At 41.2% G+C, this 17,889-nt stretch overlaps 1 protein-coding gene across 1 annotated transcript in view; it reads left to right on the top strand.

Moving 5' to 3' along the window:
- Positions 1–1,854: 1,854 nt before the first annotated feature.
- The window catches only part of POLD3 (DNA polymerase delta 3, accessory subunit), a 50,393-nt gene continuing 34,358 nt past the window's right edge, over positions 1,855–17,889 (top strand). The window contains exons 1-3 of the mRNA XM_007080850.3: positions 1,855–2,019; positions 3,320–3,375; positions 13,438–13,540. Of these exons, the coding sequence (XP_007080912.2) occupies positions 1,960–2,019; positions 3,320–3,375; positions 13,438–13,540 (219 nt within the window). The 5' untranslated portion in view covers positions 1,855–1,959. The remainder of the gene's footprint in view (positions 2,020–3,319; positions 3,376–13,437; positions 13,541–17,889) is intronic.

Below are 17,889 nucleotides of genomic sequence, written 5' to 3'. Positions count from 1 at the left end.
CCCAAGGCTAACTACTAATCTGGCTTCTAAAAGTCACACAACCCTTTTAACATTGATATATCTAGGGCCATGTTGTTTCAGGTATATTATCACCTGCTCCCTTAGGTGTGGGGGTAGTGGCAAGACTCTGGTCAATCATCTTACTTCCCATCCCTGTGGAACAATGACAAGAAGCTTGAATTCCAAACCTAGTACTACTACTCAATACTGTGACCTGGAAAATTCATCTCTCCTCTCTTAAACCTCAGCAATCTAATCTATAAAATATGGACAGACACAATTCATTTGCAGGGTTGCTATGGGGATTAAATGAAATCTCACTCTCATTACTATACACCAGGCATAGTATATAAGTATATAGTAATGTAATCCACTGTTCATTGATTTTATTGTGTGTAGGTATGGTGTGAGGGATATATATATACACACATATATATGTTTATATGTATATATATATGTATATATATACACATATATATGTTTATATGTATATATATGTATATATATGTATATATATATGTATATATATATGTATATATATATATATATGTGTGTATATATAACTGTGACTAAATAGAATTCTTTGATATTCTTTGATATTCTCATCTGCCCTTTCTCTCAGTCTCCCACAGCCAGTAGTCAAAAGCATCACCATTTACCTAAATATTTAGATTCCAAATCTAGGTACTTTCCTTCATTCCTGCCGTTCCCACACTCTATTCATCTACTCATCAGCAGGTTTTGCTGACTCTAAAAAGAAAACCCAAGTCATTCAGTTCTTTCAATTTCCCACTATCCTATTTTAAGCCCTTGCCATCCCTCACATATCTTTATGAGAATGTAAGCTACATGTGAACAGGCTCTGTGTATTGCTGACCCCAGCTGACCCCAGCACCCAGAACAGTGCCTGGCCCTTAGTAGGCTGTTGCTATGTCTTGAATCAGTACTTGTTGCAACAAAACTTTGAAGGGGATGCTATTATTATTTCTATATTATAGATGGGGTAAAAGGCTTGTAGTGGTTAAATAACTTACTTAGGGTCACACGACAATTATCAACACCAGGATTCAAATCCAGGGTCTAACTCTAGAGCTTGCTCCATTTTCCACCATGCTGCCCTCTTGAACCATGCTGCCCTCATGCTGCCCTCTGGCTTATGTGGAAGTCAGTTATTAAGGGTTCTTTAGCTGATGTAAGGAGAAATTTTAGTTGAAATCTCCCAACCTGAAACCTTTTCCTGAGAATCAAGTTCATGTGCCCCTTCACATAGCCTTGTACGTGCAGCATGATTTGCCTTTTCCCAAGTCTCATCTCTCCTCATTGCCCTCTTCTCCCAACATTCCAGCTGCAACAAACTCTTTTTTTCTTCCCAGCAAATGTTCCTGCCTCTTTCTGAAACATTTCTCTTCCCATCCCTTCTTGAAAACTATCTCTAATTTCTCAATTTTGAGGGATTATAATCAGCAGTACTTTATCCCAGCTGGCATCATTCTACTAAAATTACTGGTTTATTTCTGTCTTTATCATTCACTCCTGTGTCCTCAGTGCCTAAGAAGTGCCTGGAATAGGTACTTGATAAGTATCTGTTGAATAAAGGTTTGAAAAGGCAAGGATTATTTTATCAATTTACAAAGTGGAAAGGCTGTGATTCCCAGAGGTGAGGTATTTTGCCCTGGGTTAGTCATTAAACTGCAGATGGGAGATTTGAAACCACAGCTCCAAGAACAGCCCTTCCACCTCACGCGCACGCTCTTAGCTCTACACTTCCGCCTGCTCCAACTTACTAGCTCCGCCTACTTGAGCCTGCGCCTTCTCGGAGACTAGTTTGACCCTCGGGCGGCCGCCGTAGCGCGTCGGATTCGTTGCTGTGGGAAACGACCCGGGACCTGGGAGGGTGGAAAGACGTTTCCCGCCGGCGGGAGCTGCGGTTGTGGCGGCGGGGCTCAGCGCCGCAGCACCATGGCGGACCAGCTTTATCTGGAAAATATAGACGAGTTCGTCACGGACCAGAACAAGATCGTGAGGAGCTAGGACTGGGGAATGTGGGCATGCGATTGGAGTCTTGGGCCAGGCCAGGGTTGCTGGGGGCCTTGACCCCTCTGCGCGTGGCCTGGTGGGGACTGGCGGAGGGGAGACAAGTCCTCACGCCTCGTGCCCCTGGGCGAGCGAGGACTCGCAGGGGAATTTCTCTGCCGCGCGCAAGTCCGCGTCCCTTGGGTGGGCGTGTTGGGGACTTTGCTAGGAGCCGGGGCTTAGAGGACAGGCGCGGAGGGAGGGGCACTGGTAGATAATAATTGTAAGGCGTTTCTTCACCTGTCTGATAAGGTGGCTGGCGTTTAAAGTCCCAAGTTTACTGTTGAGGAAATTGTGCCTTAATTGGGTTAGGTGACGGATTTTTTAGCCTTTCAACAGTCGATTTCCTCCTCTAGGAAATTTGGTATTAATACTTCATAGGGTTTGAGTAAAAGATCAAGTGAGCCGATGAATGTGAATGGACTTTGCAAACCGTGATAATTGAGTGCCTACTGTGAGCTTGGGATATACATGACTGCATTTGATCTTTACAGGACCCACCCAAAGGGCGGTGGAAGTAACCCTAAAAAAAGGAAGTTGAAGCAGACGAGCCAAATAACTTCTTGGTAGTTAGTAAGGGATAGGCAGTTTTCCAACCTACGTCTGTCTCCTTTGCTATTGCTTTCGTCTATGTCTTAATTATTGGAAACTCAGCATTTAGAATTGAAGACTTTGAGAGGTGAGGAGCATACAAGGAAGTGACAAATGACGGGAAGTTCGAGGAAGGGTGGAAGGAAAAACAAGGCTTAATGCCTGTAGTTTCCAGTCTAACCCCAGATACAGTATTCATCCACTTTTTTCATTCCTACCCCTACACCATCTGTGCCTGTTAACGTTTGTATGGCTGCAACTTTCCTTAGAAGTTTACGGTATACACTTCAAAGTAATCTAGCTCCTGGATGAGTTTTAGATATTTATCAGTGGCGGCCACACAAAAGGATGGAATGTGAATAAAGGGCACTAGTAAAACAGAATGTAAGGAAAATGAGAGCTTTTTCTTTGTATATTCAGCCCTTCTTTTTAGACTCTTGCATTAATTAGCCTGTGAAACAAACTTTTTAGTATTTGTAAGATAAATATCTCAGTCCTACCTGCCCAGATGGATCGTTCTTGCCAAAACTAGGGTGGCAGCTACTGTAATTTATAAGGCATAATCATCAAAGAGTAGGAATCTCTAGGAGCCCTTGGGACTGACCTGCACTCTGGAGTTATCTAATAAAATGTTAAAAAAAATTTCTTCTTGTAGGTGACATACAAATGGCTGAGCTATACACTAGGAGTTCATGTTAACCAGGCTAAACAGTAAGTCCAATTTACTAATTTTATTCACTTTGGAATTTTTTGTTTTGTTTGTTTTGCTTTACTTTTATTTTATTAAAAAAATTTTTTTTAATGTTTGTTTTTGAGAGAGAGAGCATTCATGCAAGTGAGCATGAGCGGGGGAGGGGCAGAGAGAGAAGGAGACACAGAACCCAAAAGCAGGCTCCAGACTCAGCTGTTAGCACAGAGCCTGACACGGAGCTCAAACTCATGAACCATGAGATCATGACCTGAGCCGAAGTCGGATGCCTAACCCGCCTAGCCGACTGAGCCACCCAGGTGCCCCTGTTTTGCTTTGTTTTTAGCTTTACAGTTAGCCTTGAGGTAATTTTTTCTTCCCCTGGAAAATGGGAAAGAGAACTATTTTTTATACTTTTTACTAATTTTGCCCATTATTTAGGAGATAGGTGGACTTACCTACTTATATACAAATGTGTGGTGATACATTTACTGGATTTATTTGTAGTCTTGGCTTCTGATGAACGTCACTTTGTCATTTCAAATTTATTAAATGGGCTAGCCAATTCTGTTTATGTCTCAAATTTATATGCCTGTTATATCTTTGTTACATTTCACACGCGTTCCTTAGGCCCACATCTGGCTGTTACTGAAGTACTTTCACAATGAGGTCAACAGGTGTTTGATACAGGCTGTGTAACAATATAAGCCTGGGGAGAACTATTTAAGTGACAGTAAAAAGGGAGTGTTCAGGATGGCACAGGGCATTGTCCTTGAATTTTGCTGTATCACCTTTGCTTGCTGAAACTTATAGTCCAACTTGAGGCCAAAAGGGAAAAGGCAAGGTTTTGAATTAACTTCAAAATTTCTTAACTTGAAAATGTTGTCTCTGTCCCAAGGGGACGAATTGGTGAACAGGCTGAGAAAACGTATATTGAATTAAATGCCCATTTAGTTCAGTTTATTCCTAAAGATGGTCTGATTTTTTCCCCCATTCTTTGAGTCATAGAAGGTTTCTTTGAGTTAGGGAATATTCCATGAGTCTTAGAAAATTCCTGATATATAGAATGGGTCAGTTTGGCTTTATGTGCGCTGCTGTTGGACAGATCTAGAATCTGGTTTTGACTGTGATTTTTATGCCTCCAGGACCTGAAACTCTTGGCCTAGGGATTGATTTGGATTGATTTTGACTCTCTGAGATTTCTGTTGCTAATGCTAGTCAGGCCCAAACCCAAGAGTTTCAGGTAACTTTGAGAATGGACATATATAAGAGTAATTGTTATGGCTACAGATGTTTATGAAATAACTATTACGATATAAGCCTGTTGGGGCTTAAAGGTGCATATTGAGAGCTGGGGATGAAATAAAGTTGCCTGCCATTTTATTGTAGTTACCTTGATGATCTGTAATTTTTATAGAATCAGCATACTGTTTAGCCCCTGTCTCTCAAACAACTTCATCCCATGCTACTGTCTACCTCACTTGTTCCTCAAATATGCTGGGCTCATTTCCACCTTTGGACATTTGCACCATTCCTTCTATCTGGAATGCTCTTCTCCCAGCTGTCCTCATCCTTCAAGTTGTAGCTCAAATGTCACATGTTACTTTTTGCAACAACCCTTTATAATGCTCTATTTCAGGTATCCCCACCCTTTCCTAACTTCCTGTCGTATCAATCTGTTAGTTCTTTTCTTCAAAAGAAGAAAGAGGTATAAAGAGATATGCTTTATTGAGATATAATTCACATACCATGTAATTCACCCATTGAAAATGTACAACTCGGTAGGTTTTAGTATATTCACAAAGTTATACAGCCATCACTATAATTAATTTTAAAACATTTTCATCACCCTAAAAAGAAACCCTGTATCCATTAGCAGTCACTTACCACTTTCTCTCCACTCCTTTCTCATCCCCCCACCCTCTTCTTCCCAGTATTAGGCAACCACTAATATACTCTCTGTCTATAGATTTACTTATTCTGGTAATTTTGTATGAATGGAATCCTGTAATATGTATTCTTGTGTGTCTGGTTTCTTTCACTTAGCACCATGTTTTCAAGGTTTGTCCCTGCATGTATCACTACTTAAGTCCTTCTTAGGGCTGAATGATATTTCATTATATGGCAAGTTAGTTTCCTAAGGCTGACATAACAGAATGCTATGAACTAGGTGGCTTAAAACAACAGAAATTTCTCTTGCAGAAGCTAAAAGTCCAAAATTAAGGTGTCAGCAGATGCTCTCTCTGAAATCTGTAAAGAATCCTTCATTCCTTCCTAGATTCTGGCAGTTTGCTGGCAGTCTTTGGCATTCTTTGGCATTCTTTAGCTTATAGCTCCATAACCCCAGTGTCTGCCTTTGTTGTCACATGGCATACTTCTTGTGTGTTTATGTCTTCACATGGCCATTGTATAAGGATACCAGTCATACTGAATTGGGAGCCCACCCTACTCCAGTATGACCTCATCTTAACTAATTACATCTGTAAAGATCCTCTTTCCAAAGAAGGTCACATTCTGAGGTACTGGTAGTTAGGACTTCAACATACCTTTTTTTGGGTGAGGGGGGACACAATTCAACCCATAATATTGAAAAAAATTTTTTTTTAATTTTTAGAGAGAATGAGCTTGAGAGCTGTGAAGAGGGGCAGAGGGAGAGAGAGAGAGATGGAGAGACAGAGACACTCTCAAGCAGGCTCCATGCTCAGTGCAGAGCCTGATGTGGGGACTTGATCCCACGACCCTAGGGTCACATGACCTGAGTCGAAATCAAGAGTCAGATTCTTAACCGACTGAGCCACCCAGGTGCCCCAACCCATAACATACTTAAATAATACATTTTATCTGTCATCGTCAATTGATGGACATTTGGGTTGTTTCCATATTTTGAGTATTATGAATAATGCTACTATGAACATTTGTGTACAGATTTTTGTGTGGACATGTGTATTCAGTTTTTTTGGATATATATACCTATTTCTGGGTCATGTGTAACATTTTGAGGAACTGACAAGCTGTTTTTTAAAGTGGCTACACTAATTTAAAATCCCACCAGCAAGGTATGGGAGTTCCCAATTTCTCCACATTCTTGCCAACTCTTTTTATCATTTGTCTTTTTTGTTTTAGCCATCCTAGGGTGTGTGAAGTGGCATTATCATGGTTTGATTTGCATTTCCATAATAACTAATAATGTTGATCATCTTCTCGCGTGCTTATTAGCCATTTGTGCATCTTCTTAGGAGAAAGATCCTTTCCCCATTTTTTCACTGGGTTGTTTTCTAATCTTTGAGTTATGAAGATTATTTTATATATTCTGGATACAAGACCCTGATCAGATATATGACTTGCAAAAATTTTCTCTCATTTTGTGGGCAGTCTTTGCACTTTTTTGATGGTACTTTTAGAAGCACAGAAGTTTTTGTTGTTGATGAAGCCCAATTTATTTTATCTTTTTAAAAATATTATTTTAAAGTTCTGTGCCCAACGTGGGCCTTGAACTCATGACCCCCCCCCCCCGCCCCCCCCTTAAGAAGTCCCATGTTCTACTGACTGAGCCAGCCAAACACACTTTTTTTTTTTTTTTATCTTTTATTGCTTGTGCTTTTTGCCCAACCCAAGGTCATGAAGATTTACTTCTATGTTGTATTCTAAGAGTTTTGTAATTTTAGCTCTTACATCAATAATTATCACATATTCAAGGTTTCTACATATGCTTGTTAACATATTAAAAATGCTTCAGTCCTCATAATACGAATACACTGTAGTTTTCAAATTAGGTGTTGGCTCAAGCTAATTTTAAATTCCTTTTTTTAAAAATGTTTATTTATTTATTTTGAGAGAGAGAATCCCAAGCAGCCTCCACGCTGTCAGCTTGGAGCCCAACGTGGGGCTCGATCTCATGAACTGTGAGGTCATGACCTGAGCCAAAATCAAGAGTCAAATGCTTAACCAGCTGAGCCACCCAGGTGCCCCAGCTCAAGCTAATTTTAAATGAAGCACTAAAATGTGTAAATAGGCACTTTTTCTTCCAGGAATCATTTTGTATGTGGTGTAAGGAAAGGGTCTAATTTCATTTGTTTGCATGTGAATGTCCAGTTGATCCAGAATTTTACAATTCTTATTGCTATCTGACATTTTCTAGGGTGCTCGCCCCAACTATCATATGAACTCCATGAAGGTAGAGAACTTGTTTACCACGTTGATCACTTTTCCAATTACTATTGCTGTATAACAAATTATCCCAAAATTTAGCAGCTTGAAACAACCATTTTATTATGTTCATAGATTCTTTTGGCTTAGAATTTGGGCAGGACACAGAATGGTTTATCTCTGCTCCATCACATTTGGTGTTTCAGCTTGGAAGCCTCAGTGGTGGGGGCCTTATCATGTGTGGGCATCTTTATGCACGTGTGGCAGTTGATGTTGGCCATCTGCTGGGACTTCAGCTGGGGCTGTTGATCAGACATTGCATGTGTCTTTCTATGTGGGCTGGGCTTCCTCAGAGCATAGTGTCTCCAGGTGGCTGGACTTCTTTTTTTTTTTAATTAAAAAAATTTTTTTTAATGTTCATTTTTGAGAGACAGAGAGGGAAGGAGTGGAGTGGGGGACAGGGACAGGGAGAGGGGGAGAGGAGAGAGAGAATGAGCAAGGAAGGAGCAGAGATAGAGGAGACACAGAATCCAAAGCAGGCTCCGGACTCTGAGCTGTCAGCACAGAGTCCGGTGCTAGGCGCAAACTCCCAAACCATGAGATCATGATGTGAGCTGAAGTCAGGCACTTAACGGATTGAGCCACCCAGGCATGCCCAGGTGGTTGGGCTTCTTACATAGCAGCTCAGGACTCCAAAAGCTAGTGTTCCAGCACAAGGCAAAAGCTGATTGCCTTTTCCAACTAACCTCAGAAGTCAGGCAGTGTCATGTGTGCTTTATTCTTTGGGTTAAAATGAATCACTAGCCCTCATATTCAAGGCATGGGGATGGACTCCACCTCTCTATGGGAGGGTGTAGAAGAACATGTGGGGTGGGAGATGTTGTTGTAGCCATCTTTGGAAAATACAGGATGCCACAATCATCTCTTCAGCATCTGGCTCATAATCTGTGCCAATAAATATTTGTTGAGTGAGTATTAAGCACTATGGTAGATATTTTCACATACATTTATCTCACATAATGTTGTCACAGTCCAATGTGATGGGTGTTATCAACCTCTTATAACAGTTGAAAAAATTGAGACTTAAGTGTCCTGTCATATTTTAAAATTTTATCTATAGGGGAAGCATTTTAAGTATTGGCGAGGGGCCCCTGTGTGGCTCAGTTGGTTAAGCATCTGACTGCCGCTCAGGTCATGATCTCACAGTTTGTGAGTTCTAGCCCTGCATTGGGCTTTTTGCTGACAGCTCAGAGCCCACTTTGGATCCTCTCTCTGGTCCCCCTCTATCTGCCGCTCCCCTGCTTGGTGTGTGTGCTCACTCTCTCTCTCAAAAATGAATAAAATATTTTTAAAAAGTATCATTTGTGGTACTAAGGGCAGTGACTAGGCGTGGATGTTATTGATTTGCTTGGATTTGTTAAAAATTTTTTTAGATGTTTATTCATCTCAGACAGAGCACGAGTGGGGGAGGGGCAGAGAGAGAGGAAGACACAGAAACGGAAGCAGGCTCCAGGCTCTGAGCCGTCAGCACAGAGCCTACCTCAGGCCTGGAACCCACGAACTGTGAGATCATGACCTGAGCTGAAGTCGGATGCTTAACCTACTGAGTTGCCCAGGTGCCCCGGATTTCTTAAAGGAGTATTTTTTTCATTTCCTATTGTTAGCATTATTTTAGGCTGTGTCATAAAACCGTAAACCTAACAGATTAGCTCTTTCTCATCATTGATTTAAACAAGATAATTTCAGGGACACCTGCGTAGCTCAGTCGGTTGAGCATCTGATTCTTGATTTCAGCTCAAGTCATGATTGGCTCAGGGTTGTGGATTCAAGCCCTATGTTGGTGTCTGTGCTGAACATGGAACCTGCTTAAGATTCTCTGTCTCTCAAATTAAAAAAAACCAAAACAACAAGATAATTTCAAGTTGTAAAAGTGCTGTAAAGAATAAAAATAGGTTTGAGGGGCACCTGGGTGGCTCAGTCGGTTAAGTGTCTAACTTCAGCTCAGGTCATGATCTCACAGTTCGTGGGTCCGAGCCCCGCATCGGGCTCTGTGCTGACAGCTCAGAGCCTGGACCCTGCTTTGGATTCTGTGTCTCCCTCTCGCTCTGCTCCTCCCCCACTCATGCTCTGTCTGTCTCTCTCAAAAATAAACATTGAAAAAAGTGGTTTTAAATTAAAAAAAAAATAATTAAAATAGATTTGGGAAGGCATTATAGACTATATACTGTATTCATTCTAGGGAAAATTAAAATGGGAAAGTATAGTTAATCATGTGTAGGGAAGTGTATCGTTGATATTTAAGAATATTTTGCATATTTTGTCAGTAAAGGTAAAATGTTTGGTGTAATACAGTTAGATAAACATATCTTAGAGACTTAAAAGATATGCAGAAATTATTGTATTTGTAAAGATTTTATTTTTAAGTAATCTCTATATCCAACTTGGGGCTCAAACTTACAACCCCAAGATCAAGAGTCACATGCTCTAGTGACTGAGCCAGCCAGGTGCCCCTGGAAATTATTCTTTAATTTTTTTTAAAGTTTATTTCTTTTATTTTGAGAGAGACAGAGACAGTGTGAGTGGGAGACAGGCAGAGAGAGAAGGGGAGAGAATCCATGCTGTCAGCACAGAGCCCAACTTGGGGCTCGATTTCACGAACTGTGAGATCTTGATCTGAGCCGACATCAAGAGTCAGACACTTGACTGACTGAGCCACCCAGGCACCCCTGAATAGGGCACATTTTTGTCCTCGGGGAGCTTATAGTCTAGTGGGGATGGCAGATATATAATGAAGTAGTTAGAATATAGTGTGATAAGTGCTCTAATAGGTATGGCATAGGTTCTGTTAGAACTTAGAAGGCAGGGAGACCCTGCTAGCCTAGGTGGTATTAGGGAAGGCTTCATACAGGAGATGATAACTGAGCTGCTGTCTTTTTTTAAAAATTTTTTTTTTTTAACGTTTATTTTTGAGACAGAGAGAGACAGAGCATGAACGGGGGAGGGTCAGAGAGAGGGAGACACAGAATCCGAAACAGGCTCCAGGCTCCGAGCTGTCAACACAGCCCGATGCGGGGCTCGAACTCACGGACCGCAAGATCGTGACCTGAGCCGAAGTCGGCCGCTCAACCGACTGAGCCACCCAGGCGCCCCTGAGCTGCTGTCTTGATGAGGAGTTAGGTAGATGAGGTCTGAGAAGAGCATTCTAGGCAGAGGGAGGGCATACCAAAGAGCAAGGGGGAACTGCAGAATGTTTCCTAAGGTTGAAAATAGTGAGTGTGGGAGAATGGTGAGAGATACAGGGGCCAGAACAAGAAGGGTCTTACCTGTCATTGCTAGAGTGTTGGAGTCAATCCTTAGGGGCTAGGAAAAGACTGAGAACTTTGGAACAAGGAGTAAGATTTCAGACAGGAGTATCCAATTACCTTTCAACATCACTTATTGACTAATAGGCATTTCAGATTTAACATGCCTCTAAACCCAACTCCTAATTTCTCCCCCAACACCTGTTTTTCCCCATCTCAGTGAATGACAACTTCATTCTTTGAGCTGCTTAGTCCAATCATCTTTGACTCCTTTCTCTCATACCCCACAGTCAATCCACCAGCAAATTCTGTTGTTTCTTCCTTTAAAATGTACCCAGAATTCACCCATTAATCACTACCTCCATTGCTAACGTCCTGGTCTGAGCCCACCATCACCTCTAGCCGGGATTACTGCAGTAGCCTCCTCACTAGTCTCTCTGCTTCCTCCCTTTCCCCTCAACAGTATATTCTCCACACAGCAGTGAGGAATCCTTCTAAAAGGTGAGATCCTGTTATTTCTGTTCTAAAGCTTCTAATGACTTCCGTGCTTAAAGTCCTACGTAGGGTCATAAAGCCCTGCAAGTCTGGCACCACTCTTCTTCCTCCACACTTGCCTCTTTTCTGTTCTTGAACTTTGCTTACTTATATTCTTGCCTCAGAGCCTTTACATTTTTAGTCTGTCTGCCTGGAACATTTTTCCCCAAGATATCCACATTGGTGGCTCCCTTACTTTCACGAAGGTTTCTGCTATGAGGTCTTCCCTAATCATCTTATATAAAATCACAGAACTTCTCAGGCTAGTTATATTCTCCTTACCTTTATTTATTTTTTTTCTTTCATAGATTCACTACTGCCTGACATATATTTACTTGTTAGTTTATTGTTTGTCTTTCTTTTCTACAGCGTAAGGGTAGGGATTTGGACTCCTTTGTTCACTGCTCTATACTCTAGAAATAGAACGTAAAGTAAAATTTTGTTGACCAGATGATTTGCATTTTTAAAGCTTCACCATGGTGGCCTTGTGGATAATGAATGGGAAAGGGGCAGGGCGGAATTAACACTTGAAATAGTCCAGTTAAGAGATTTGGGGCCTGGAGTCAAGAATTACTTAGGAGGAAGACCTAATGAGATCTGGTAACTCACTAGACCGGGAGAAGTGAAGGATGATGATTCCAGATTTCTGGTTTGGGTGGTTTGAGTGGATGATGTTGTTGTTAGGAATAAATGAAACCATGGGGGTGAATGAAATAGACCAAAATGAGAATATGTAGTTAGGTGACCAACCATCCTGGTGTGCCCAGGACTGTCTGTCTGTTTTAACACTAAAAGTTCATGTCTCAGGAAACCCCTCAGATCCAGGCACACCCAGATCATTGGTCACTCTAATTTTTAGAGGGAAAAGATAGCTGACAACAGAACTCCAGCAGCATGGAATAGGAGGAGGTGGTCAAGTCTGTGCAGGAAATGGGGCAGAGGCAGTTAAAGGGGTAGCAGGAGACTCAATGGGACATGGGATCATGGAAGCTAAGAGAGCAGATGCTTCAAGAAGAGTGGTCAACAGTATAGGTTGAGTTTCCCTTGGAATTTTTGAGTATTTAGCTGTCTTTGGCAGAAGTGTGACATATCAGAGGCACAGTAAATGTTTCTTAAAATAAAAGACACAAATGCTATGCCTCTATTGTTGTTTTTGTTAAATTATTTTGTTAAACTAAGTTAGGGGGAGTCAACTTCGGATACTTGCTGGGACATAAAGATAAAAATTAGTTTAGTGATACTACTAAAAGCAACATTGGGGCGTCTGGGTGGCTCAGTTTGTTAAGCATCTGACTTCAATTCAGGTCATGATTTCACGGTTCATGAGTTTGAGCCCCGCACCAGTCTCTGTGCTGACAGCTCAGAGCCTGCAGCCTGCTTAGGATTCTGTGTCTCGCTTTCTCTCTTCCCCTCCCCCATTCATGCTCTGTGTCTCTCTAAAAAATAAATAAACATTAAAAAAATTAAAAAAACATTAAAAGCGATTTTATTTCTACATTGAGTGGCAATTTCAGGTTGATGAATATTCTGAATACTGGGCAGTGTGAGTAAGCTGTTACATTCTGCAGTTCTGAAACAGCATTGCGTCTGAGCGAACATAAAATTTGAATTTCAGAATGAGACACTTATGATCATCTACATAGTGGTTCTTACTGTTTTAGAGTAATTCCTTTGAGAATCTATTAACCCTGAACTGTCTCCTTCCAAAAACACATGTGTATCTTGCTTTCAGTTTAGGGAGTGGAGGGTTAGAGATGGCCACAAGAATCCCAGGCTAAGAGTCACTGATTCCCCTCGTTTTATATCTTAGGGTTAAGAGGCCTAGAAAAATTAACTTATCCAGGATAGTTAGTGACTGAACTTTTTCTTGATTCATTGTTGTATCCACTGTGTGTTGTTGTTACTGTGCCAACTCCATACAAGTTGACCCAAACCTGTATGTCCTGTTTAAAGTCCATTTTTTTTTAACTCTCTGTCTATGGGATGGATCAAAATATTCTGTAAAAATTTGATGGACCGTCAGATTTTATATATTTTAAGCCATGAATTAAGAGTTGATGGGGTAAAAACTTAATAATGACTGGTGCCTTTTGTTTGGAACAGGATGCTGTATGATTATGTTGAAAGGAAGCGAAAGGAGAATTCAGGAGCCCAACTGCATGTCACCTATTTAGTGTCTGGCAGTCTCATTCAGAATGGACATTCTGTAAGTTGTCAGAATCTTATGAGCTGGAGTATGTTTGAGTTATAAACCATGTTACATAACATAACACAAGGGAAAACAGTAGGATTCAGTATTAAGGAAATTTTAAAGGGAAACTTCAAGATGCTGATTATTTTGGATTTTTAGACTAAACCTAAAACTCTAAGTTTGGGTAATATCTTGGCTGTGATGCAGAGAGAGTATCATGATTATTCAGTTTTCCTAGGCAACAAGATTAGAAGACTCTTGCTCTGTTATTCTTTTCTTCCTCTTCAAAGTATACTGGGGACAGTGATGGTTAATTTTCATCCTGTTCAGATGTCCAGCCACAACTTGGGTGTTCAGAAAGTCCAATTTTATTTATTTTTAAACTGAGTTTGATTTCAATTTAAAATTTTGAAAAATTTCATCTTGGTAGGCTTATGTCTGAGTGGCTGAGGGACAGAGGTGTTAGTAGGGGACTGAGCTAATGCAGTGCAGAAGCATAGGCCAGGAACACCTTTATTCTTCTGTATCTATTTATAGTCCCATCTGGTATCTGGTCATTCATCAGCACAGGTCACTGCTGTGTTTTTATCATCCAGAGCACAAAGCTTTTTCAGGTCTGCTGACTTCTCTTAGCTACTTCCCTGTCCCTCTTGAGGGCTCAAGGATCATTCTATTACTGTCATGCCTGGATGAGGGCATCAGAAGCTCTGCTGAGATAACTCGTTCCTTCTTCTTCACTAGACTGATCCTTGGGAACTTTGATAATTTCTCCTCTCTGTCTTCCTCCCAAAAGTAAGGGACACCTTTTCTGTTCTCACTTCCCCAAATCTCTAATCTGAAAGTTCTTTTGCTTCCACCACCACCACCATCAGCTCCATAGAACTTAGCCCAAGGATTAGATTTCCTGCTCAGATATCCACTAATGTATGAGTTTTTCTCTTTCTTTTGACTTTCCCTTAGAGCCCTCCGCTCAGAAAAGCCTGATTTATCAATATATTGACTGGGGTCATCTTGTAGCAAGAGTCCCAAGCATGTGAAATTTAAAACTTGGGGCGCCTAGGTGGCTCAGTTGGTTGAGCATCCGACTTTGGCTCAGGTCATGATCTCACGGTCCGTGAGTTCAAGCCCCGTGTTGGGCTCTGTACTGACAGCTCGGAGCCTGGAGCCTGCTTCGAATTCTGTGTCTCCCTCTCTCTCTGCCTCTCCCCAACTCATGCTCGCTCGCTCTCGCGCTGTCTCTCTCTCTGTCAAAAATAAACAAACATTAAAACTAGATTGGCAATTTAGTAATTTATAAGGAGAAACAACTGCTGTGGGATCAGATCCTTATATTCTGTGACCAGCATATTCTTTCCTCATTGGTAAGCTATTTGGCAAGCCAGGTGATAACAAGGTATTTATAAGTGTAAACAGAATCAGATGCCATTATATATCAGAAACACAAAATTAAGCAGACCTGATTTATTTGCTTTCAGAAATAAACCTGCCACCAGAATCCTTTCCACACATAGCTTTAGAGTGAATACTGCCCAAGTTTGCATCTGAATGTCTTCTTTCCTTTTGTTTCTAGGTTTAACTAACCCCCCCTCTTTCTTTTCTTTTGTTTTTTCTATAAGGCAAAGCCCTTTTATTTATTTATTATTTTTTTAAATGTTTATTTTTTGAGAGAGAGACAGAGACAGAGTGCAAGCAGGGGAGGGGCACACAGAATCTGAAGCAGGCTCCAGCCTCTGAGGTGTCAGCACAGAGTCTGATGTGGGGCTCGAACCCACGAATTGCAAGAATATGACCTGAGCCAAAGTCAGACACTCAACTGACTGAGCCACCCAGGCACCCTGCCCCCCTCTCTTTCTTTAATTAGTTGTTGCCTTCAATCTAGTCATGTCAATTTTATTTATTTATTTATTTATTTATTTATTTATTTATTTATTTATTTATTTATTTATTTATTTATTTATTTTAGAGAGCATGAGCGGGGGAGAAGGGCAGAGAGAATCTTAAGCAGGCTCCATGCCCAGCACGGAGCCCAACATGGGGCTAGATCCCATGACCCTGGGATCATGATGTAAGCCAAAGAGTCGGATACTCAACTGACTGAGCCACCCAGGTGCCCCTAGTCTTACCAGTTCTTTACCTTAGAATAATTGTGTTCCTTTTTTTTATTATTACTATTTTAATGTTTATTTATTTGTGAGAGAGAGAGACAGAGTGTGAGCAGGGGAGGGGCAGAAAGAGAGGGAGACACAGAATCGGAAACAGGCTCCAGCCTCTGAGCTGTCAGCACAGACACCAATGCAGGGCTCAAACTCACAGACCATGAGATCATGACCTGAGCTGAAGTCGGATGTTTAACCGACTGTGCCACTCAGTCACCCCTTGTGTTCCTTTAAAGCAGTGGTTTTTATTCTTTTTTTTTTGATCACTGATTCCTTTAAGAATCTGAAAGAAAAATATGTATGTTGACATATTCATAAAATTTTGAGTGAGATCATGACCTGAGTTGAAGTCAGATGCTTAACCTACTGAGCCACCCAGGCACCCCACCCCTGTGTCCATCTTAAGAGGAACCCACTGAGTGGGACGAGGTGGCCGAGTGGTTAAGGCGATGGACTGCTAAGAGGAACCCACTGAATCAGACCTCTACCCTGGTATGCATTGTTTAGCATAAGCAAGTTGGCATTTCAACTGCCAGTATCCCCTCAGGCAGCATTTAGCCACACTGAACTCTCTAGGCCGTCCACATTTTCTCCTGAAGGTACCCATTTTTGTTTGTAGGGCCTTACTTAGAAAGTTGCATAAGTTTGAGTGGTTAATTCCTAATGCTGCTTTTCTAATTAGCTCTATAATTTTTTTGGTACAGTTTTACAGAACCTAACATTTTTCGGAATGACTTTTTTTTTTTTTTAAATGTTTATTTTTGAGAGAGTGAGCGAGAGAACAAGTTGGGGAGGGGCAGAGAGAGGGAGACACAGAATCCGAAGGAGGCTTCAGGCTCTGAGCTGTCAGCACAGAGCCCAACATGCGTCTCGAACCCAAGATCATGACCTGAGCCGAAGTTGGACACTTAACCAACTGAGCCACCCAGGCACCCTGACCTTTGTTTTTTTAAGGAGAAAATGCATTATGGAAACATACTAATATACCCAGTTTATAAAAATTACACTTTTGAAAAAAAATTTAGTTGATTTTATACTGCTTTTTTCTCTTATGTTATATGAGTTTTGGTAGTTCCTAACATTCATAAATATGTTAAAATACTGAAAAATATTTGCTTTAGTAAAGCAAAACTATCTTTAATATGATTACCAAAAACAGGTTAAGATTTCTTTGCAGTTCCTTTTGTCTGTAGGATATATCTTACTAGGGATGCACAATCAGCTAGTATTTTATTTTTTTATTTTTTATTTTTATTAAAAGCTTATTTGTTTTGAGAGAGAGAGTGTGTGAACAGGGGAGGGGTGGAGAGAGAGAATCCAAAGCAGGCTCTGCACTTTTAGTGTAGAGCCCGAGGTGGGGCTTGATCTCACAAACTGAGATTATGACCTGAGCCAAACTCAAGAGTCAGATGCTTAACCAGCTGAGCCACCCAGACACCCCAATCAGCCTGTGTTTTAGAGTCACTTGCAATAACTCCTCTCTGTGGATAAGCCACCAATTAAGTATCTAGTTAAATTCAAATTTTTTCCCACTTTCAGTTTTTAGGTTCCCTACTTTTCCTTACAGGTAATTATTTTAATAGATTCTGCTTCTATTCCGTTGTTGTTGTATATATTTTTATTTTTATTTTTATTTTTTTTAACGTTTATTTATTTTTGAGACAGAGAGAGACAGAGCATGAACGGGGGAGGGGCAGAGAGAGAGGGAGGCACAGAATCGGAAGCAGGCTCCGGTCTCTGAGCCATCAGCCCAGAGCCCGACATGGGGCTCGAACTCGCGGACCGCGAGATCATGACCTAAGCTGAAGTCAGACACTTAACCGACTGAGCCACCCAGGCACCCCTATTTTTAATATATGCAAATATATATTCTATTGCTCCTCCCTCCCTTTTTTTTTAAGAGAGAGAGTGCAAGTGTGGGGGAGAGGGGCAGAGGGAGAGAGAATCTTAAGCAGGCTCCACGTTCAGTGCGGAGCCTGACATGGAGCTTGATCCCACAACTTTGGAATCACAGCCTGAGCTGAAATCGAGTTGGATGCTCAACTGACTGAGTCACTTAGGTGCCCCTTTATTACTCCCTTTCTTAGATAAAAGTTTTCATACTATACTCCCTATTTTACATTTGAACTCATGACCTGGAGACCCAGAGTCACATGCTCTTTCAACTGAGCCAGTCAGGCGCCCCAAAATATTCCTCATTCCTTATTA

Source organism: Panthera tigris, chromosome D1 (genome assembly GCF_018350195.1).
Source record: "Panthera tigris isolate Pti1 chromosome D1, P.tigris_Pti1_mat1.1, whole genome shotgun sequence".
NCBI classification, from domain to species: Eukaryota; Metazoa; Chordata; class Mammalia; order Carnivora; family Felidae; genus Panthera; species Panthera tigris.
This window is presented reverse-complemented; position numbering and strand designations above follow the sequence as displayed.